Source organism: Panulirus ornatus, chromosome 12 (assembly GCF_036320965.1).
Source record: "Panulirus ornatus isolate Po-2019 chromosome 12, ASM3632096v1, whole genome shotgun sequence".
NCBI lineage: Eukaryota > Metazoa > Arthropoda > Malacostraca > Decapoda > Palinuridae > Panulirus > Panulirus ornatus.
The window spans coordinates 71,082,911-71,104,336 of NC_092235.1; the positions used below are offsets into that span (position 1 = coordinate 71,082,911).

At 46.5% G+C, this 21,426-nt stretch overlaps 1 protein-coding gene across 2 annotated transcripts in view; it reads left to right on the forward strand.

The window, feature by feature from the left end:
- The window catches only part of LOC139752235 (ADAMTS-like protein 5), a 135,796-nt gene that overhangs the window by 96,266 nt on the left and 18,104 nt on the right, over positions 1 to 21,426 (forward strand). The window contains exons 2-7 of one of the 2 annotated variants that reach the window (XM_071668269.1): positions 10,237 to 10,293; positions 12,547 to 12,719; positions 15,162 to 15,218; positions 16,159 to 16,355; positions 18,840 to 18,976; positions 20,983 to 21,148. In XM_071668269.1, coding sequence (XP_071524370.1) covers positions 10,246 to 10,293; positions 12,547 to 12,719; positions 15,162 to 15,218; positions 16,159 to 16,355; positions 18,840 to 18,976; positions 20,983 to 21,148 — 778 coding nt within the window. In that variant the 5' untranslated portion in view covers positions 10,237 to 10,245. The remainder of the gene's footprint in view (positions 1 to 10,236; positions 10,294 to 12,546; positions 12,720 to 15,161; positions 15,219 to 16,158; positions 16,356 to 18,839; positions 18,977 to 20,982; positions 21,149 to 21,426) is intronic. The other variant, XM_071668270.1, reaches the window with a different exon arrangement.

Genomic DNA, 21,426 nt, shown 5'->3' on the forward strand with positions numbered 1-21,426 from the left:
ATTCACGCCACACTGAAGGCCGTATTTCACTATTCACGCCACACTGGGGACCGTACTTCACCATTCACGGCATACTGAAAGCCGTGTTTCACCCTCCAAGCCACACTGGGGGCTGTAATTCACCATTCATGCCATACTGGGGCTGTGCTTCACCTCCCACGCCACGCAGAAGGCCGTGCTTCACACCACACACAAGGCTGTGATCCACATCCCATGCTACACCGATGGCCGTGCTTCATCTCACGCACCACAAAGGAAGCTGTTCTTTACCTCCTATGCCACACCGGAGGCCGTGCTTCACATGCCACGCCACACAGGAGGCCGTGCTTCACCTCGCACACCACACTTTACACTTTCTTATTTACATATTGATCACCGGGTGTTGAGACAGCCGCCCAGCCGCCACTCTGGCACAGACCAAGCCACCACGGACCTTCATGTCCACTCTTAGGAGATGGTCTTCATGACCAGACTTAGGAGGTGGTCTTCATGACCAGACTTAGGAGGTGGTCTTCATGACCAGACTTAGGAGGTGGTCTTCATGACCAGATTTAGGAGGTGGTCTTCATGACCAGACTTTGGAGGTGGTCTTCATGACCAGGCTTAGGAGGTGGTCTTCATGACCAGATTTAGGAGGTGGTCTTCATGACCAGACTTTGGAGGTGGTCTTCATGACCAGATTTAGGAGGTGGTCTTCATGACCAGACTTTGGAGGTGGTCTTCATGACCAGACTTAGGAGGTGGTCTTCATGACCAGACTTAGGAGGTGGTCTTCATGACCAGACTTAGGAGGTGGTCTTCATGACCAGATTTAGGAGGTGGTCTTCATGACCAGACTTAGGAGGTGGTCTTCATAACCATCCCAAAGCAAGACGACCCATGATGACCTGCACCACACCCACAGCAGGGTAACCCATGATGACCTACACCACACCCACAGCAGGGTGACCCATGATGACCTGCACCACACCCACAGCAGGGTGACCCATGATGACCTACACCACACCCACAGCAGGGTAACCCATGATGACCTACACCACACCCACAGCAGGGTGACCCATGATGACCTGCACCACACCCACAGCAGGGTGACCCATGATGACCTGCGCCACACCCACAGTAGGGTAACCCATGATGACCTGCACCACACCCACAGCAGGGTAACCCATGATGACCTACACCACACCCACAGCAGGGTAACCCATGATGACCTGCACCACACCCACAGCAGGGTAACCCATGATGACCTGCACCACACCCACAGCAGGGTGACCCATGATGACCTGCACCACACCCACAGCAGGGTGACCCATGATGACCTGCACCACACCCACAGCAGGGTAACCCATGATGACCTGCACCACACCCACAGCAGGGTAACCCATGATGACCTACACCACACCCACAGCAGGGTGACCCATGATGACCTACACCACACCCACAGCAGGGTAACCCATGATGACCTACACCACACCCACAGCAGGGTAACCCATGATGACCTGCACCACACCCACAGCAGGGTAACCCATGATGACCTACACCACACCCACAGCAGGGTAACCCATGATGACCTACACCACACCCACAGCAGGGTAACCCATGATGACCTGCACCACACCCACAGCAGGGTAACCCATGATGACCTACACCACTGCAGTTAAAGTGCGCGTCATACAGCACTCAGCTGAGGGTGGTGGTCTGGTGGGGTCAAGTAAATATGTACAGATGAAGTTAAGTGTAATATTTTGTAACATTAAACCTCATACATGAAGTGTGAGGTGCGGGGGCTCTACCTCACACACAGTACATCACTCTAGCCACAAACGTTTCTGGTGTTATAATTAGGAATACTAAAGTTATTCTACTTTTGATATTGGTGAACCAGAGAAAAGATTGTTAACATTTCAATCAATTGTTGAGTGTGACGTCATCAGTCATTGGTAGTTATCAATAAATGACGTCATCAGCTGGGTGGGATAGCTTGTCGACTTGTGGGTTCAGACCAGGTCAAGATGATGGTTGTGGGTTCAGACCAGGTCAGGATGATGGTTGTGGGTTCAGACCAGGTCAGGATGATGGTTGTGGGTTCAGACCAGGTCAAGATGATGGTTGTGGGTTCAGACCAGGTCAAGATGATGGTTGTGGGTTCAGACCAGGTCAGATGATGGTTGTGGGTTCAGACCAGGTCAAGATGATGGTTGTGGGTTCAGACCAGGTCAAGATGATGGTTGTGGGTTCAGACCAGGTCAGGATGATGGTTGTGGGTTCAGACCAGGTCAGGATGATGGTTGTGGGCTCAGACCAGGTCAGGATGATGGTTGTGGGCTCAGACCAGGTCAAGATGATGGTTGTGGGCTCAGACCAGGTCAGGATGATGGTTGTGGGTTCAGACCAGGTCAGGATGATGGTTGTGGGTTCAGACCAGGTCAAGATGATGGTTGTGGGTTCAGACCAGGTCAAGATGATGGTTGTGGGTTCAGACCAGGTCAAGATGATGGTTGTGGGTTCAGACCAGGTCAAGATGATGGTTGTGGGCTCAGACCAGGTCAAGATGATGGTTGTGGGTTCAGACCAGGTCAGGATGATGGTTGTGGGTTCAGACCAGGTCAGGATGATGGTTGTGGGTTCAGACCAGGTCAGGATGATGGTTGTGGGTTCAGACCAGGTCAAGATGATGGTTGTGGGTTCAGACCAGGTCAGGATGATGGTTGTGGGCTCAGACCAGGTCAGGATGATGGTTGTGGGTTCAGACCAGGTCAAGATGATGGTTGTGGGTTCAGACCAGGTCAAGATGATGGTTGTGGGCTCAGACCAGGTCAGGATGATGGTTGTGGGTTCAGACCAGGTCAGGATGATGGTTGTGGGTTCAGACCAGGTCAAGATGATGGTTGTGGGTTCAGACCAGGTCAAGATGATGGTTGTGGGCTCAGACCAGGTCAAGATGATGGTTGTGGGTTCAGACCAGGTCAAGATGATGGTTGTGGGTTCAGACCAGGTCAAGATGATGGTTGTGGGTTCACACCAGGTCAGGATGATGGTTGTGGGTTCAGACCAGGTCAGGATGATGGTTGTGGGTTCAGACTAGGTCAAGATGATGGTTGTGGGCTCAGACCAGGTCAAGATGATGGTTGTGGGTTCAGACCAGGTCAAGATGATGGTTGTGGGCTCAGACCAGGTCAAGATGATGGTTGTGGGTTCAGACCAGGTCAAGATGATGGTTGTGGGTTCAGACCAGGTCAGGATGATGGTTGTGGGTTCAGACCAGGTCAGGATGATGGTTGTTTTCATGTTTTAATTTCATCCATAAACGTAACGAATGTATTCGTCAGATGAATACATTATCAGTCAAAATGTTCAAGACATTCTCCAGTGTATGACTCACTTGCCACATTATGTGCCACATTAGGTCTACAAATAACTATTAATGTATCATCAAATATGAATTCGTTTCAGATAAATATTGTCGTATGTTTGTGGTACGCTCTGACTGCCTTAGATCTGACGACGTTCAAAGCCAAAGTCATAATAAACAAAATCGAATGCGCCAGTGTTTATATTAGTCTGTCTGGGTGAGTTGCCAGATACTATATAACGTCGCTTCACTTGCATATACCGTATATATACACTGACTCATATCTTGAATTTTTCTGCTTTGATACTGGAGCACAGTTACCAGCAGCCAAACCTCAGAACATTCTAGACTTTCTTTACCTAGGCTATGATCAATAGTTTTGTTTACATTACTGGTGTCTGCTGCCAACAAGTGGCAAATAGCTGGGCTGGAGCAGCGCATGAGGTTTAAATTTAGCAGACTGTACCTCAGGAGGCCATGCATGACCATTGTCTCATTCCTGTAACCCTGTCAGACTGGAAATTACAATTTTCCTCCAGTACAAGTGTGTCAATACCTAGTGTCTTCTGTGATAACTATCAGGATACAAGAGCGGCTGCTTAACTTGCTGCAGTCATTTCACTGTTAGGAAAATGATGACCTTGGCAGCGCTTGTGGGATCAACGGGCGGCCTTGGCCGTATTTACAACCACACTCACCATGACCTTGACGAGGTACATGTACACCCTCACTCACCATGACCTTGACGAGGTACATGTACACCCTCACTCACCATGACCTTGACGAGGGACATGTACACCCTCACTCACCATGACCTTGACGAGGTACATGTACACCCTCACTCACCATGACCTTGACGAGGTACATGTACACCCTCACTCACCATGACCTTGACGAGGTACATGTACACCCTCACTCACCATGACCTTGACGAGGTACATGTACACCCTCACTCACCATGACCTTGACGAGGGACATGTACACCCTCACTCACCATGACCTTGACGAGGGACATGTACACCCTCACTCACCATGACCTTGACGAGGTACATGTACACCCTCACTCACCATGACCTTGACGAGGTACATGTACACCATCACTCACCATGACCTTGACGAGGTACATGTACATCCCATGACCTTGACGAGGTACATGTACACCATCACTCACCATGACCTTGACGAGGTACATGTACATCCTCACTCACCATGACCTTGAGGAAGTACATGTACATCCTCACTCACCATGACCTTGACGAGGTACATGTACACCCTCACTCACCATGACCTTGAGGAAGTACATGTACACCCGTATATTGACGTTCACTGTTCAGATGAACTGGTCATGTACATTGACGTTCACTGTTCATATGAACTGGTCATGTACATTGACGTTCACTGTTCAGATGAACTGGTCATGTACATTGACGTTCACTGTTCATATGAACTGGTCATGTACATTGACGTTCACTGTTCATATGAACTGGTCATGTACATTGACGTTCACTGTTCAGATGAACTGGTCATGTACATTGACGTTCACTGTTCAGATGAACTGGTCATATATATTGACGTTCACTGTTCAGATGAACTGGTCATGTACATTGACGTTCACTGTTCATATGAACTGGTCATGTACATTGACGTTCACTGTTCATATGAACTGGTCATGTGCATTGACATTCACTGTTCATATGAACTGGTCATGTACATTGACGTTCACTGTTCATATGAACTGGTCATGTACATTGTCGTTCACTGTTCATATGAACTGGTCATGTCCATTGACGTTCACTGTTCATATGAACTGGTCATGTACATTGACGTTCACTCTTCAGATGAACTAGTCATGTACATTGTCGTTCACTGTTCATATGAACTGGTCATGTACATTGACGTTCACTGTTCAGATGAACTTGTCATGTACATTGACGTTCACTGTTCATATGACCTGGCCATGTACATTGACGTTCACTGTTCAGATGAACTGGTCATGTACATTGACGTTCACTGTTCAGATGAACTGGTCATGTACATTGACGTTCACTGTTCAGATGAACTGGTCATGTACATTGACGTTCACTGTTCAGATGAACTGGTCATGTACATTGTCGTTCACTGTTCATGTGAACTGGTCATGTACATTGACGTTCACTCTTCAGATGAACTGGTCATGTACATTGACGTTCACTCTTCATATGAACTGGTCATGTACATTGTCGTTCACTGTTCATGTGAACTGGTCATGTACATTGACGTTCACTGTTCATATGAACTGGTCATGTACATTGACGTTCACTCTTCAGATGAACTAGTCATGTACATTGTCGTTCACTGTTCATATGAACTGGTCATGTACACTGACGTTCACTGTTCAGATGAACTTGTCATGTACATTGACGTTCACTGTTCATATGACCAGCCATGTACATTGACGTTCACTGTTCAGATGAACTGGTCATGTACATTGACGTTCACTGTTCAGATGAACTGGTCATGTACATTGACGTTCACTGTTCAGATGTACTGGTCATGTACATTGACGTTCACTGTTCAGATGTACTGGTCATGTACATTGTCGTTCACTGTTCAGATGAACTGGTCATGTACATTGACGTTCACTGTTCAGATGTACTGGTCATGTACTGGTCATGTACTGGTCATGTACTGGTCATGTACTAGTCATGTACTGGTCATGTACTGGTCATGTACTGGTCATGTACATTGCCGTACATAAGTGATGTACGACTGTTTGTTATGGGGACGAGTTAGCAGGGAGTCAGGTCCCCGGATGTTGTCAGGTGTCACCAGCACACAAGAATGAAACCATTGTAGAGCTACAGACTCTGTTGCCTGGCTTCTCTTCTCTCTCTCTCTCTCTCTCTCTCTCTCTCTCTCTCTCTCTCTCTCTCTCTCTCTCTCTCTCTCTCTCTCTCTCTCTCTCTCTCTCTCTCTCTCTCAAGAAGGCAGGCTGCAGTCGCCAGACAAGACCCATCACAGAGCGTAACAAAATAAGACGGCTCCTGTATTCCTCGAGTCAGCTGGCTTCCTGACACTGTACACACACACACACACACACACATATGGTCGGGGGTTTTAGCTTGAAATGCCTCATCTGATTTGATCCAAACATATGGCTGACCTAATCTAAACATCAGAGTGATGTACATGTATACATATAGATGTATTTAGTTGCCTTTTGTACTGTACGAGGTGTCTTATGCTTCACATGCATGTATGTATATACAGTGTGTATATATGTATGTAGGTATTTTTTTTACTATAGGCAGCAGTCACGGACAACAGTCCACATCAAGGTCGGGCCTTAATTGAAATATAGAGAGAATTATGAAACGGAAACAGAAAAGACAAGGGAAAGTATTTATGAATTTTGGAGGAAGTGAAGAACCTGGCTTTTGAAATGTGTGGCAGGTCATAGTTATTGGGAAAGACATGAGAAGGTAGAGAGTTCCAGAGCTTCAACGTGTAGGGAAAGACGAATGTATCAAAACGGCCCTCCCTGGAGTTGCCGATTGCCACACAATAATCATGTGACGCAACAGCTTGGCGAGTATTGCGAGGTTTAGGTGGTGGTGTGGGCACACAAGCAGCCACCTCTCGGGAACAAAAACGAAAGTAATACCTACAGAAGAGGGGAAGTGAACCAACATCGTGGCGTAGGGCAAGGGAGCCAAGTTTGGAAGTTAGCCTGGGACAGTTTATAAGGCGGACCGTTTTCAACTCAACTCTGTTAAGTAAGGATGCAGAGCTGGAACCATCTTAAATGTGAGAGCAGGTAATCCATACAAGGACGGATCAATCCCTTGTATAAACAAAGCAACTGTTCAAAAAGTTTGTACATCTAAACAGGACACCCGGTTTCTTAGAGGCAGACTTAGCTGTTCCTATAATGTGGGGTTTCCAAGAAAGATTGGATGTTAAAGTAATAGCAAGTATGTTCATTGAGCCAAGAGGTGGAATTACAGAACCGTCAAAGGAGAGACGAGAGTTGTGAGGCGTTTTCGACAGAGAGATGGGTAGAAATTGAATCTTGTCTACCCCACTGAGATATCCTGTCCAGGTCTGAATTTACTGAGGAAGCTGTATCAAGATGAGATGAAGATCGAGTGAAAGAAGAGGAAGCAGAATTGAAGGATGTGGATGAATGTAGTGTTGAGTCGTCAGCGTATGAGTGCACTAGATTATTTGTGAAGGAGATGAGAAAATGAGAAAAAGTGTAGGGGACGGTATAGAACCTTGAGGGACTTCGCAGCTGATGAAAAAAAGGGGAAGGCTGATCCATCAACAACCACAAAGATAGACCAGCCGGAGAGGAAGCTAGATAAGAAGGAGCAAAGTGAGGAAGGGAAGCCAAAACAGGGGAGCTTAGAGATGAGACCTCGATTCCACACCCTGTCAAAAGCCATAGATATGTCAAGGGCAACTACACAAGATTCCCCAGAATCTTCCAGGGATGATGACCAGACATTAGTAAGATAGGAAAGAATATCACCAGTGGATCTCTCCTTACGGAAGCCAAACTGGTGATCAGAGAAGACTGATTGTCGAGGTGTTTATATCTATGAAAGTTGAGGAGGGATTCAAAGACTTTGGAAATGGTAGATGTTAAATCAATAGGATGATATTTAGAGGAGTCAGAACGGTCACCTTCTTAGGGATGAGATGTATCAATGCATGCTTCCACGGAGAAGGAAAAGTTTTGGTTTTTAAACAGAAACAGAACAGACGAGCAAGCACAGGTGCAAGTTCAGAGGCACACTCTTTCAGTACACGGGGATGGATGCCATCAGGACCATAAGCCTTGTGGTGTCCACAGAAAGAAGGGCTTTTCGAACAGTCCGAAAAGAGATTACGGGAAGGAAGAGAGGATTAGCACACCAGCTGAAGGCATGTTAGTCATCCAAGGTGGAGTTAGAGGAGAAACGGGAACCAAAGACAGTTGCTTTATCTACGGGAGAGACAGCTATAGTACCGTCAGAACAGAAAAGTGAAGGAAGTTCTTAGCGATGCCCTTAGCTAAAGACCAGAGAGATCTGTAAGTGCATGACAAGAAGTTATCGCTCTTCTTTTAGATAAATGAACGCTTGGCCTCACGGATAACGTGCTTACAGTGATGACGGGCACTGATAAAAGCTGAATGGCAGCCAGAGAAAGGAGAATTTTTCCAAGCCTGATATGCCTGATACCTTGCCTCAATGGCCTTGGAATAGGAACGGTTGAACCGCTGACTAGATGAAGAGGTCGTCTTGTAGAAGGAGGGGATAAATGCTTCCATTCCAGCAAGAATAACCTCTGCTATGCTCTCAGCGGAGACAGAAGCATCACCACATAAAGGACAATCATTTACCCAATCATTTAATGTCTGAGCCATCCCTCTCACTGACAGTAGAGTCTGGCGGGAACCCAGAAATTCTTAGCACCTCATGATGCCGTGGACTAGGAGGCCATAAGTTTGTTGGACTTGATCATAATTACATTTAGAAACGAATGTGTAGACAGGAGATGGCATGAGAACTTATGTGAAGAAAATAAGCAAAGTTTGAGTAGGTGTGAGCTGCTTGTAAGGAGAAGATGGCAGGACTAGCCCGGTGATCGTGGTTTGATGAGACACAAAGTAAGACCAGCAATCAAGGATGTAAGATGGTTCCGGTCATCACTTTAACGCTCCTCACTCAGGAGGGTAGTACCAGCCTGGCCGCTCCTGCCATCACACCATTACCTAATAGGTTGCTCTAAGGGTAGGGTAAGGGTAAGGGTAAGGGAGGGGATAATCCCTGAGTTAGATGGGATACTGGGGGGTCAGTGCACAACCACGTCAGGCTTCCCTCTCACTGGTGGCAGAGTCACATAATAATAATGTGAAGTTAGAGTCGCATAATAAGTGTAGTTACAGTCCAATAATGTGAAGTTAGAGTCGCATAATAAGTGTAGTTACAGTCACATAATTAAGTGTAGTCAGAGTCACATAATAAAGTGTAGTTAGAGTTACATGATAAAATGTTACAGAGGAATATTGAATTTGCAGGGGTCATGGGAGAGTCCATTACTAGGTAAACCTTCCCTCTCACTGGCAGTAGAGTCGGTTTCCTACATACCAATCTTCACCTCACTTCGCCCAACACCTTCCCACCGGAGACTGAACCTACACAGGCTACACACTGACTCTCAGAGACGGGTAAAAAACAAAGTGGTTTTAGATATGAAAGATCCATTTAGCTTTATGTGTTGAGTTCCACAAGGCTTCGTGTTAAGACTTGCACTTTTCATCATCCACATTACTGAACTAGAGACAGAACCCACCAATAGAGTCCTCATATTTACCGATAAAACAGACTTAGTAAGCCATCAGTATAAGGGAAGAGTGCGTGTAACTTGAGAGGATTCAAACAAACCGGTAGGGTGACATGGCAGATGGATTTCAGTGAATGCAAAGTGAGGCACCTTTGAGCCATAAAGAATATGAATCATGAATACAGATTGCTTAATGAACAACTGAAAGAAGAAAAGATCTTGGAATGATGATGGAAAAAAATGATCTTAGAATGATGAACAGTAACGAGTTGAAGTACAGTAAATATTGCCTAGCTGAATGTTAGCATTTATAGCTACAAATATAAACTACAAAACATGATTCTCATGTCTTTATAATGTCTCATTTGGAGTATGTTGTATAAATCTGATCACAAACCCTGATCAAAGCCAAGCAGAAACTGTATTCAAAGAGAAGCAACCAAATATATACTTGCACATAGAAACTAAAAGACCTACAGTTAATGTTGATCAGAAATCATGGTTTACAGGTCAACTTAAAAAGATGAATAAAAACCATTGTAGAAAATTTATTTTTGTCATTATCTTGACAGGCCGTCAGGATGAAACAGCGCTGCCAACTGTGCGTGACGATCCTGCTGACCTGCTGGGTAAGTGCTGACCACCCTGCTGACCTGTTGAGTTAGTGCCAACCACTCTGCTAACCTACCGTGTAAGTATTGACCACCCTACTGACCTTCTGAGTCAGGGCTGACCACCCTGGTGACCTGCTGGGTAAGTGATGACCACCCTGCTGACATGTTGTGTTAACCACCTTCCTTACCCCCCTCCTAACATGTTGTGTTAACCATCCTGCTGACCACCCTCCTAACATGTTGTGTTAACCATCCTGCTGACCACCCTCCTAACATGTTGTGTTAACCATCCTGCTGACCACCCTCCTAACATGTTGTGTTAACCATCCTGCTGACCACCCTCCTAACATGTTGTGTTAACCATCCTGCTGACCACCCTCCTAACATGTTGTGTTAACCATCCTGCTGACCACCCTCCTAACATGTTGTGTTAACCATCCTGCTGACCACCCTCCTCACATGTTGTGTTAACCATCCTGCTGACCACCCTCCTAACATGTTGTGTTAACCATCCTGCTGACCACCCTCCTAACATGTTGTGTTAACCATCCTGCTGACCACCCTCCTAACATGTTGTGTTAACCATCCTGCTGACCACCCTCCTCACATGTTGTGTTAACCATCCTCCTTACCACCCTCCTAACATGTTAAGTGTGTTAACCATCCTGCTGACCACCCTCCTCACATGTTGTGTTAACCATCCTGCTGACCACCCTCCTAACATGTTGTGTTAACCATCCTGCTGACCACCCTCCTAACATGTTGTGTTAACCATCCTGCTGACCACCCTCCTAACATGTTGTGTTAACCATCCTGCTGACCACCCTGCTAACATGTTGTGTTAACCATCCTGCTGACCACCCTCCTAACATGTTGTGTTAACCATCCTGCTGACCACCCTCCTCACATGTTGTGTTAACCATCCTCCTTACCACCCTCCTAACATGTGTTAACCATCCTGCTGACCACCCTCCTCACATGTTGTGTTAACCATCCTCCTTACCACCCTCCTAACATGTTAAGTGTGTTAACCATCCTCCTTACCCCCCTCCTAACATGTTAAGTGTGTTAACCATCCTCCTTACCCCCCTCCTAACATGTTAAGTGTGTTAACCATCCTCCTTACCACCCTCCTAACATGTTAAGTGTGTTAACCATCCTCCTTACCACCCTCCTAACATGTTAAGTGTGTTAACCATCCTCCTTACCCCCCTCCTAACATGTTAAGTGTGTTAACCATCCTCCTTACCACCCTCCTAACATGTTAAGTGTGTTAACCATCCTCCTTACCCCCCTCCTAACATGTTAAGTGTGTTAACCATCCTCCTTACCCCCCTCCTAACATGTTAAGTGTGTTAACCATCCTCCTTACCCCCCTCCTAACATGTTAAGTGTGTTAACCATCCTCCTTACCCCCCTCCTAACATGTTAAGTGTGTTAACCATCCTTCCGACCACCCGACTGACCTATGAAATGTGTTAACCACCTTGCTGAGCACCCTACTGATTTCTTAAGTGTGTTAACCACCCTGATAACCACGCTACTGACCTGTTGAGTGTGTTAACCACCCTGCTGACTTGTTGAATGTGTCAACCATCCTGCTGACCACCCTAACGACCTGTTAACTGTGTTAATCACCTTACTGACCACACAACTGACCTGTTGAGTATGTCCTGTTGGCAAGTCATTAACAAAAATCAAATATGACCGTGTGTGTGTGTGTGTGTGTGTGTGTGTGTGTGTGTGTGTGTGTGTGTGTGTGTGTGTGGACGTGTAGAAAGGAGCGCCCACCACTCAATGAAACTCCATTACATGTTCACCAGGTTCAGCAGTACCTACTGTCACATAACATGTTCACCAGGTTCAGCAGTACCTACTGTCACATAACATGTTCACCAGGTTCAGCAGTACCTACTGTCACATAACATGTTCACCAGGTTCAGCAGTACCTACTGTCACATAACATGTTCACCAGGTTCAGCAGTACCTACTGTCACATAACATGTTCACCAGGTTCAGCAGTACCTACTGTCACATAACATGTTCACCAGGTTCAGCAGTACCTACTGTCACATAACATGTTCACCAGGTTCAGCAGTACCTACTGTCACATAACATGTTCACCAGGTTCAGCAGTACCTACTGTCACATGACATGTGACAGGTTCTCAATAGATGTATTCAAGATGTCTTCTTTTTGACATCCTAACTTGTTTTCCAGGCGACTGGACCAGGACTCAGCTGTCTCTCCCTCCCTCCCTCATGACAGGTCCTGGAGGCAGCAGTCAGTGTGACCTTCCAGGTTCCTCCCACCTACTACTGGTCCAGGAGGCGGACTGGCTCCTTCCAAGTCTCCCATCGTGCCCACATTGGTCCCCTACCACACGTCAACCACATCATGACGGAGTGGTCACCATGGAGCTCCTGGGCCAGGTGTTCCAGGTCAGTCGGGGACCAGGTATTCCAGGTCAGTCGAGAGTCAGGTGTCCCAGGTCGTCTTATGTCTCATCACTGTCGGCTGAAGCTTCACCAAGACTGGGTAAGGTCTCATCAGTGTCAGGTAAGGTCTCACCAGTGTCAGGTAAGGTCTCACCAGTGTCAGGTAAGGTCTCATCAGTGTCAGGTAAGGTCTCACCAGTGTTGATAGTGACCTCATCACCGTGGGATGAGCACTACACACCAGGTGAGAGGCAGTCACACCAGGTGTGTGCTCGCATGATGCCTCGCACAAGTTCCAGGGGTGAGTATGGTGAGGAAATCATGAGGGTGGTAGGCCTGCAAGGGGGTGGTGGGTTGGTAAGCCTAGGGCACGCGCATGACGACTGTGACAACAACACGTCCATTATGTGTGGTGGACCGATATGTAAGCAGGTATGTGGCTAGGTTGTGAGTAGTCGATTGTTGTGACGTTATGGGGATCTCCCGGCAGTGAGGGAGGTGGGAGGAGGGGCATTGTAGATTTTTGACAGTGTTGTCGAGCGTGTGAGGGACGCTGGTCATGAGTGCATGTTCAGTACCCACAATTATACAGCAGGTTCTAGACTGATACGCTGTCACGGACGGCCACATTGAGGCCAAGAGATCCCCGGAAGAGGAAATGTCCCAGGTGGAATCTAGCTGGTTCTGTGGAGTTATATAGAACATTGGAAGGTGTAGCTAGACTGCACGGACACAGGGCTGAGCTGCAGCACAACGCGGAAGAGTCGGTTTGACCTAATTACTTAACTCAGGCTGGGTTGTAGAAGTGAACTACACTAGCTAGAGTTGTGAGGCAGATTGACATGTTGTAGAGTTAGTGTTGGAGCAGGACTTGGAGTGTAAGCAAGTGGTGTTTAGCTTAGTGTGTAGAGAAGTTTATGAACGGAGGTAATTACGTTAAAGGGTATGAATGATTCCAGTATGTGGCACAGTAAGGTTTGAACACATTGATCTAAGTGATATGAATTACAGTAAGAGTTACCAAGGGTTGTGAGCAACCTGGAGGTGAAAAATTTGTGAACTTAGATTTTAAAAATCTATTTTAAATGTGTGAAGAATGTTTGATTTAGTTATGAAATAGAATGTACCTTTGTGTTTATTGATTTATATTTGGCTGAAATTATTCAAGTAATATTTCTTTGGTAAATATTCAAGAAATTTTTTTTTGTGTTTCAATGACTTAAGGAGGAATTCATTTGTGTTTTATATTCACTTAGTGATGTGAGACGAGCCCTGTGTACTTAGTGATGTGAGACGAGCCCTGTGTACTTAGTGATGTGAGACGAGCCCTGTGTACTTTGTTATTGATTTTTGTTTGAGGTAAATTTTGTCTCATAGCATGAAACCCAAGACATCATAATTCATAATAGTATGTTACCCTCACAAGTCAACCTTCACCATCCACTGCTGCCCATTCAAGTTTTTCTCTTTTACTTCGCAGTTCATAACAATTTTAGCACTACACTTCCATATACAACTAACAAAACACTTCCAACCACACACAAAAGTTCTTCATGAAAAGATGCAGTGATACAACACTGAAACCTAACCACCAAAAGGATGTTAGATCTGCTCCAGTACATGACTGTGTCCAGCCATCAGAGGCGCGTGTGACACCTTGGAGCAATGATGGTCATAATAGTGTTGATGTTGTATGTTATGACCGTCTCTTTCTGTCTGATCTTTATGTCTGTCTAACTTGTCTGACCAATGTAACCTCTGTGACACACACACACCACCTTCATTAGCACGTACAGAAGATATATCATTTTCTTTCTCAAACCTTTATAACAGTTTTGAATGACTTGTCTGATCTGTATAACATGATGACCACAACTAGTGTGGCATTGCATGATCTGTACCAGATGTGTATTCTGTATGGCATGTATGACTTTTGTTATATATACACAACGCTGTACCAGGTATGTATCACATGCTGTGTGTATGACCTGCACCAGATGTTTGGTATGTGTAACCTATGTTGTGTATAAAGCGCTCTGTGCCAGGTGTGTGAACACTGTTTGTGTGTTATGGAGAAAAGTTTTTACCTTCGTGTTTCTGTTTCTTAAGCTTGATTATATGTGCCATGTCTCTACTTGTATGTACGTATGGATCACCCCCCCACCCCACCCCACCATCTTATTCCAAGTGTACATCCTACATATGATTAACCTGTACCAAGTGTGTGTTCTGTATGTATGACCTGTGTCGTGTGTGCAGAACTTTACACTAGTTGTGTACGATACATGACCTGTGTTGTGTGTACAACGTCATATGGAGGGTTGGTATGTACACGCTCGCCACGCACGGTCAGTGAACCTCAAGATCTCCGTCTACACTGGTCCGTCATCAACTGTATATAGTATTATAGCCACATGCAACATACAACTATATTTCCGTCGACAGGTCGTGTGGGGGCGGCGTCAGGTCACGGACCCGGACCTGTGTCACCAGTTTTCCCAGGTGGGTCTTGACCTCTCTGACTAAGCTTTGTTCATTATAGTTTTGACACAAGTCTGCCTCATGTGACCTGTGAGACACAGGTCTTGCCTCATGTCCCCTGCCTCCTCCTACCCTCCCCTGCCTCCCCCTGCCCTCCCTTGCCTCCTCCTGCCCTTCCCTGCTTCCTCCTGCCTCTTCCTGCTTCCTCCTGCCTCTTCCTGTGTAATTATGGATAATGTCGTAAGATCTCATCTCGGAGATGGATTACGAGGGCCACAAGCAGCAAGACCCGAGTCTTTCTGTTGACCACGGGGTATGTGCCAAGCCCTGTGTTTATCCTTGACGGGGACAGCAGCCTGGCGGTAAAGGCTGAGAACAATGTATAAGTTCACCTATCTATTACACACACACACACATACACACACACAAACGGTGCGCGGTGACACCTATCATGCAAAGGTGTGTTACTGTCATATATAGATAACATGGAACTATGATTATAACATTGTAAGTTGTGCTTACCCATCATACAACCATCCAGAAAGTGGACTCTACAACAATAACCTCAAAATGCGAATTTTGATAAAGCTCTCTCTCTCTCTTTCTCTCTCTCTCTCTCTCTCTCTCTCTCTCTCTCTCTCTCTCTCTCTCTCTCTCTCTCTCTCTCTCTCTCTCTCTCTCTCTCTCTCTCTCTCTCTCTCTCTCTCTCTCTCTCTCTCTCTCTCTCTCTCTCTCTCTCTCTCTCTCTCTCTCTCCTCACCCAAGACCACAAAGCTGGACAGGTCATACGTATATCTGACTTACATGTTCCCTTTAAGATGTCCCCAGGTAGTCAGGTGTAACACTTCCTAAACTCTTCTTAAGTTCACAAAGTTTCCCAAGTAAATCATCCAGTGAGTCTCTGACGCCCGCCTTGAGGTTGGCAGAATATTCGACCAAGTAACTTGTTCTGCTGCTGCAGGGTAATGCCAGGGTCAGGGGTACGGACGAGCCACGACCAGTGTGGAGGGGAGAGTGTGCAGTACGGAGTGTGTGGCAGCGGCGCCTGTCCGCCAGGCCAGGTGTCCGCACTCTCCCTCAGGGCTGCTCAGTGTCGCCACTACAACAACAGACGAGTCTTCGGCAGATTGGTCAACAACTGGGTTCCCTACACACAAGGTGAGGTTACCTCATAACACACTGGCTCGCTCTGTACATCACTGTATCTGTCATTTATACTGACTGTATCTCTCACTAATACTGACTGTATCTCTCACTTATACTGACTGTATCTCTCACTTATACTGACTGTATCTCTCATTTATACTGACTATATCTTTCACTAACACTGACTGTATCTCTCACTTATACTGACTGTATCCTTCACTGCCACTGATTCTATCTCTCACTGCCACCGACTCTGTCTCTCACTAACACTGACTCTGTCTCTCACTAACACTGACTCTGTCTCTCACTAACACTGACTGTATCTCTCAGTAACACTGACTGTATCTCTCACTAACACTGACTGTAGCTTTCACTAACACAGACCAAAGGAAAAATAAACACAGACAAAACAATATTTCATCTAGAAATGTTGGTGACAAGTCAAGGTCAGGATGGCCTTGCTCAAACCAACGTTACATTGCTTCACAGATTGACGAGTTTTATGTCAATATTGGCTCCTGAAACCTGCCGTATGAACCTCCTGCTTTGTTTTATCTCCGAGTTGAATTTTTTGTTTTAAACATTTGACGTAATATGTTAGTGAGGTGTGCGGTTTATGCTTCTTCCAATACTTTCATAATGAAATCTTTGATATCAGAAATATCATCATCAATTGTCACTTTGAACATACCGGCCAGCTCGTCATGCCGTCCACCATACTTCTGTTACTGACATCTAGAGACTGTTACCGCAACAGCTGGACACTGGTTCGACCCGTCCCTGTGTGCTGTGCTGCTCATGTCCATACATCTGGGCAAGTGCCAGACACAGTTTACTCGAGAGAAATATTACCTTCCTCTCTCACTCCTCAATCTGAACCACTTTTTCCTTCAACGCACACTTGCTTCTCTCTTTCTCTTACGTCTCCTGCTCCCGAGAGATGGCTGCTTGCACGTCTCCTGCTCCCAAGAGGTGGCTGTTGCGTGCCTCCTGCTCCCGAGAGGTGGCTGCTTGCACGTCTCCTGCTCCCGAGAGGTGGCTACTTGCACGTCTCCTGCTCCCGAGAGGTGGCTGCTTGCGTGCCTCCTGCTCCCGAGAGGTGGCTGCTTGCATGCCTCCTGCTCCCGAGAGGTGGCTGCTTGCATGCCTCCTGCTCCCGAGAGGTGGCTGCTTGCATGCCTCCTGCTCCCGAGAGGTGGCTGCTTGCATGGTATTACAGTTGAACTTATTAAGAAAGGGGTGACTGTGTTGTTGATTGGTTACTAGTAAGGATAGTCAACGTACGTATGGATCATGGTGAAGTGCCTGAGGATTGGCGGAATGCATGTAGAGTGCCATTGTACAAAGGCAATGGGGATAAAAGTAAGTGTTCAACTTACAGAGGCATAAGTTTCTTGAGTATACCTGGTAAGTTGTATGGGGAGGAGCAGTGTGGTTTCAGAAGTGGTAGAAGATGAGTGGATCAGGTGTTTACTCTAAATAATGTGTGTAAGAAATACTTAGAAAACCGATGGATTTGTACGTGGCGTTTATGGATCTGGAGAAGGCATATGATAGGGTAATAGAGATACGATGTAGAAGGTATTAAGAATATATGGTGTGGGAATAAGCTGTTAGAAGCAGTCAGTTTTTGCCAAAGGTGTAAGGCATGTGTACGAGTATGAAGAGCGGAGAGTGGTTGGTTCCTAGTGAAAGTCAGTCTGAGGCAGGGGTGTGTGAGGTCTCCATGGTTGTTTGATTTGTTTATGGATGGGATGGTTAGGGAAGTAAATGCAAGAGTTTCGGAGAGAGGGGCAAGTATGCATCCTGTTGGGGATGAGAGAGCCTGAGTAGTGAGTTAGTTGTTGTTCGATGATGATACAGCTTTGGTGGCTGATTCGAATGAGAAACTGCTGAAGATGGTGACTGAGTTTGGAAAAACGTGTGAAAGGAGAAAGCTGGGAGTTAATGTGAATAAAAGCATGGTTATTAAGTTCAACAGGGTTGAGAGACAAGTTAGTTGGGATGGAAGTTTGAATGGAGAAAAATTGGAGGAAGTGAAGTGTTTTAGATATCTGGAAGTCGACTGGGCAGCGAATGGAAACATGGAAGCGGAAGTGAGTCATAGGGTGGGGGAGGGGGCGAAGATTCTGGGAGCTATGAAGTATGTGTGGGGAGAGAGAACGTTATCTCGGAAACGAAAAATGGGTATGTTTGAAGGATAAGAATGACCAACAATATTATATGGTTGCGAGGCGTGGGCTATAGATAGGGTTGTGTTGGAAAAGAGATGTTTGAGGACTATATGTGGTGTGAGGTGGTTTGATCGAGTAGGCTATGAAAGGGTAAGAATGTGTGGTAATAAAAAGAGTTATTTGGCTTTTTATATGTTTCTAATTATTGGTAACTTTATTCAGTTGTTGCTCTTGTTTACATAACACATCCTATTTTTTCTCAATTACCCTGATTGGCCGCTGTGCTGTGTCCTGTTCCTTGCCGTGACCTGACCTGGTCCAGGTGGCATCAACCCATGTGCCCTGGTGTGTGAGGGAGAGGGGGAGGGCATTATTTACACCTTTGGTAAGGTGAGTGACGGTACTCACTGCAAGAGCCACCCGTGGTCTGATGGTCTCTGTGTCAACGGCCGTTGTCTTGTGAGTATTTTACCCACCAATCACTATGTCACACCCCCACTACACATTACCCCTGCCACTATATATATCACACTCCAATACACATTACCCCTGCCACTATATATATCACACTCCAATACACATTACCCCTGCCACTATATATATCACACTCCAATACACATTACCCCTGCCACTATATATATCACCCCACTACACATTACCCCTGCCACTATATATATCACACTCCAATGCACATTACCCCTGCCACTATATATATCACCCCACTACACATTATCCCTGCCACTATATATATCACATCCTCACTACACATTCCCCCTGCCACTATATATAAAACACTCCCACTACACATTACCCCTACCACTATATATATATATATATATCACCCCACTACACATTCCCCCTGCCACTATATATATATCACACCCCCACTACACATTCCCCCTGTCACTATATATATCACACCCCCACTACACATTCCCCCTGCCACTATATATCACACCCCCACTACACATTAGCCTGCCATTATATATCACCCCATTACACATTGCCCCTCCTATATATCACAACCCCACTACATATTACCCTGCCACCATATATCACATCTCCACTACACATTACCCCTTCACTATATATCGCACCCCACAAGACATTACCCCTCCACTATATATCACAACCTCGCTACACATTACCCTCCACTATATATCATACCCCCACTACACATTACCCCTCCACTATATATCACACCCTCACTACACATTACCCCTCTACTACATATCATACCCCAACTGCACATTACCCCTCCACTATATATCATACCCCCACTACTTATTACCCCTCCACTACATATCACCCCTCCGTACATATTACCGTGCCACTATATATCATACAACCATTACACATTACCCCTCCACTAAACATCCCACCCCCACAACACATTACCCCTTCCACTACACATCAACAGCCACTGTACAAAGCTTCATTTACATAGTATTATCTCCACTAGCTGGAGCTAGAGCTGGAGCTGAAGCTAGAGCTAGAGCTGAAGCTAGAGCTTGAGCTGGAGTTGAAGCTAGAGCTGGAGCTAGAGCTGGAGCTGTAGCTGGAGCGGGAGCTAGAGCTGGAGCGGGAGCTAGAGCTGGAGCTGGAGCTAGAGCTGAAGCTAGAGCTGAAGCTAGAGCTTGAGCTGAAGCTAAAGCTGGAGCTGGAGCTGAAGCTAGAGCTAGAGCTGAAGCTAGAGCTTGAGCTGGAGCTGAAGCTAGAGCTTGAGCTGGAGCTGAAGCTAGAGCTGGAGCTGGAGCTGGAGCTGAAGCTAGAGCTAGAGCTAGAGCTGAAGCTAGAGCTTGAGCTGAAGCTAGAGCTGGAGCTAGAGCTGGAGCTGAAGCTGGAGCTAGAGCTGGAGCTGAAGCTGGAGCTGAAGCTAGAGCTGTAGCTGAAGCTGGAGCTGAAGCTGGAGCTGGAGCTGAAGCTAGAGCTGGAGCTAGAGCTGAAGCTGGAGCTTAAGCTGGAGCTGAAGCTAGAGCTGGAGCTGAAGCTAGAGCTGAAGCTGGAGCTGGAGCTGGAGCTGAAGCTGGAGCTGAAGCTAGAGCTGTAGCTGAAGCTGGAGCTGAAGCTGTAGCTAGAGCTGGAGCTAGAGCTGGAGCTGGAGCTGGAGCTGGAGCTGAAGCTGTAGCTGAAGCTAGAGCTGTAGCTGAAGCTGAAGCTGGAGCTGAAGCTGTAGCTAGAGCTGGAGCTAGAGCTGGAGCTGGAGGTGCTGTGATGCAAACTCATTATTTAATTTGCTGATGAGTATGATCGTGAAGGTTCGGGAGATGAAAACATTGACACACACTCACTTCTTCCCGCCCACCTCACCCCGGTGAGAGAGAGAGAGAGAGAGAGAGAGAGAGAGAGAGAGAGAGAGAGAGAGAGAGAGAGAGAGAGAGGGGGGGGGATTAAAGTGATAATAAGATGATAAAGATTCAGACAGATATGGAGAGTGATAATGGTGGCAGGTGTCACGTCCACAGCGTCTGTCTTGCGATGGTCGTCTGGGAGGAAGGTCCCGGGAGGACATGTGTCGTGTGTGTGGTGGTCGTAACGATACATGTACCCACCACGTGGGCGTCTACCACACTGACCTGCCGGCCGCCGACCAGCCCACACCCGCCGCCCAGACCCGTGCTGCCAGGACCAGTGAGTATCCCACACCCACACCACCACCAGTGGCTGGCCTACCCACAGTACCCACGCCCACAACAAGAGCACCACAGCAAACCTTAACCTTGAGGAGCATTTAAACCCAGAGCTGCGGCTCATGTACATGGAAAACCAGTTAACAGTTAAGATGGTCACTCTCTCCTACCTGCTTAGAACCTCAGTATTATCTCCCTACCAACACACCTCATACACACACACACACACACACACACACACACACATATATATATATATATATATATATATATATATAT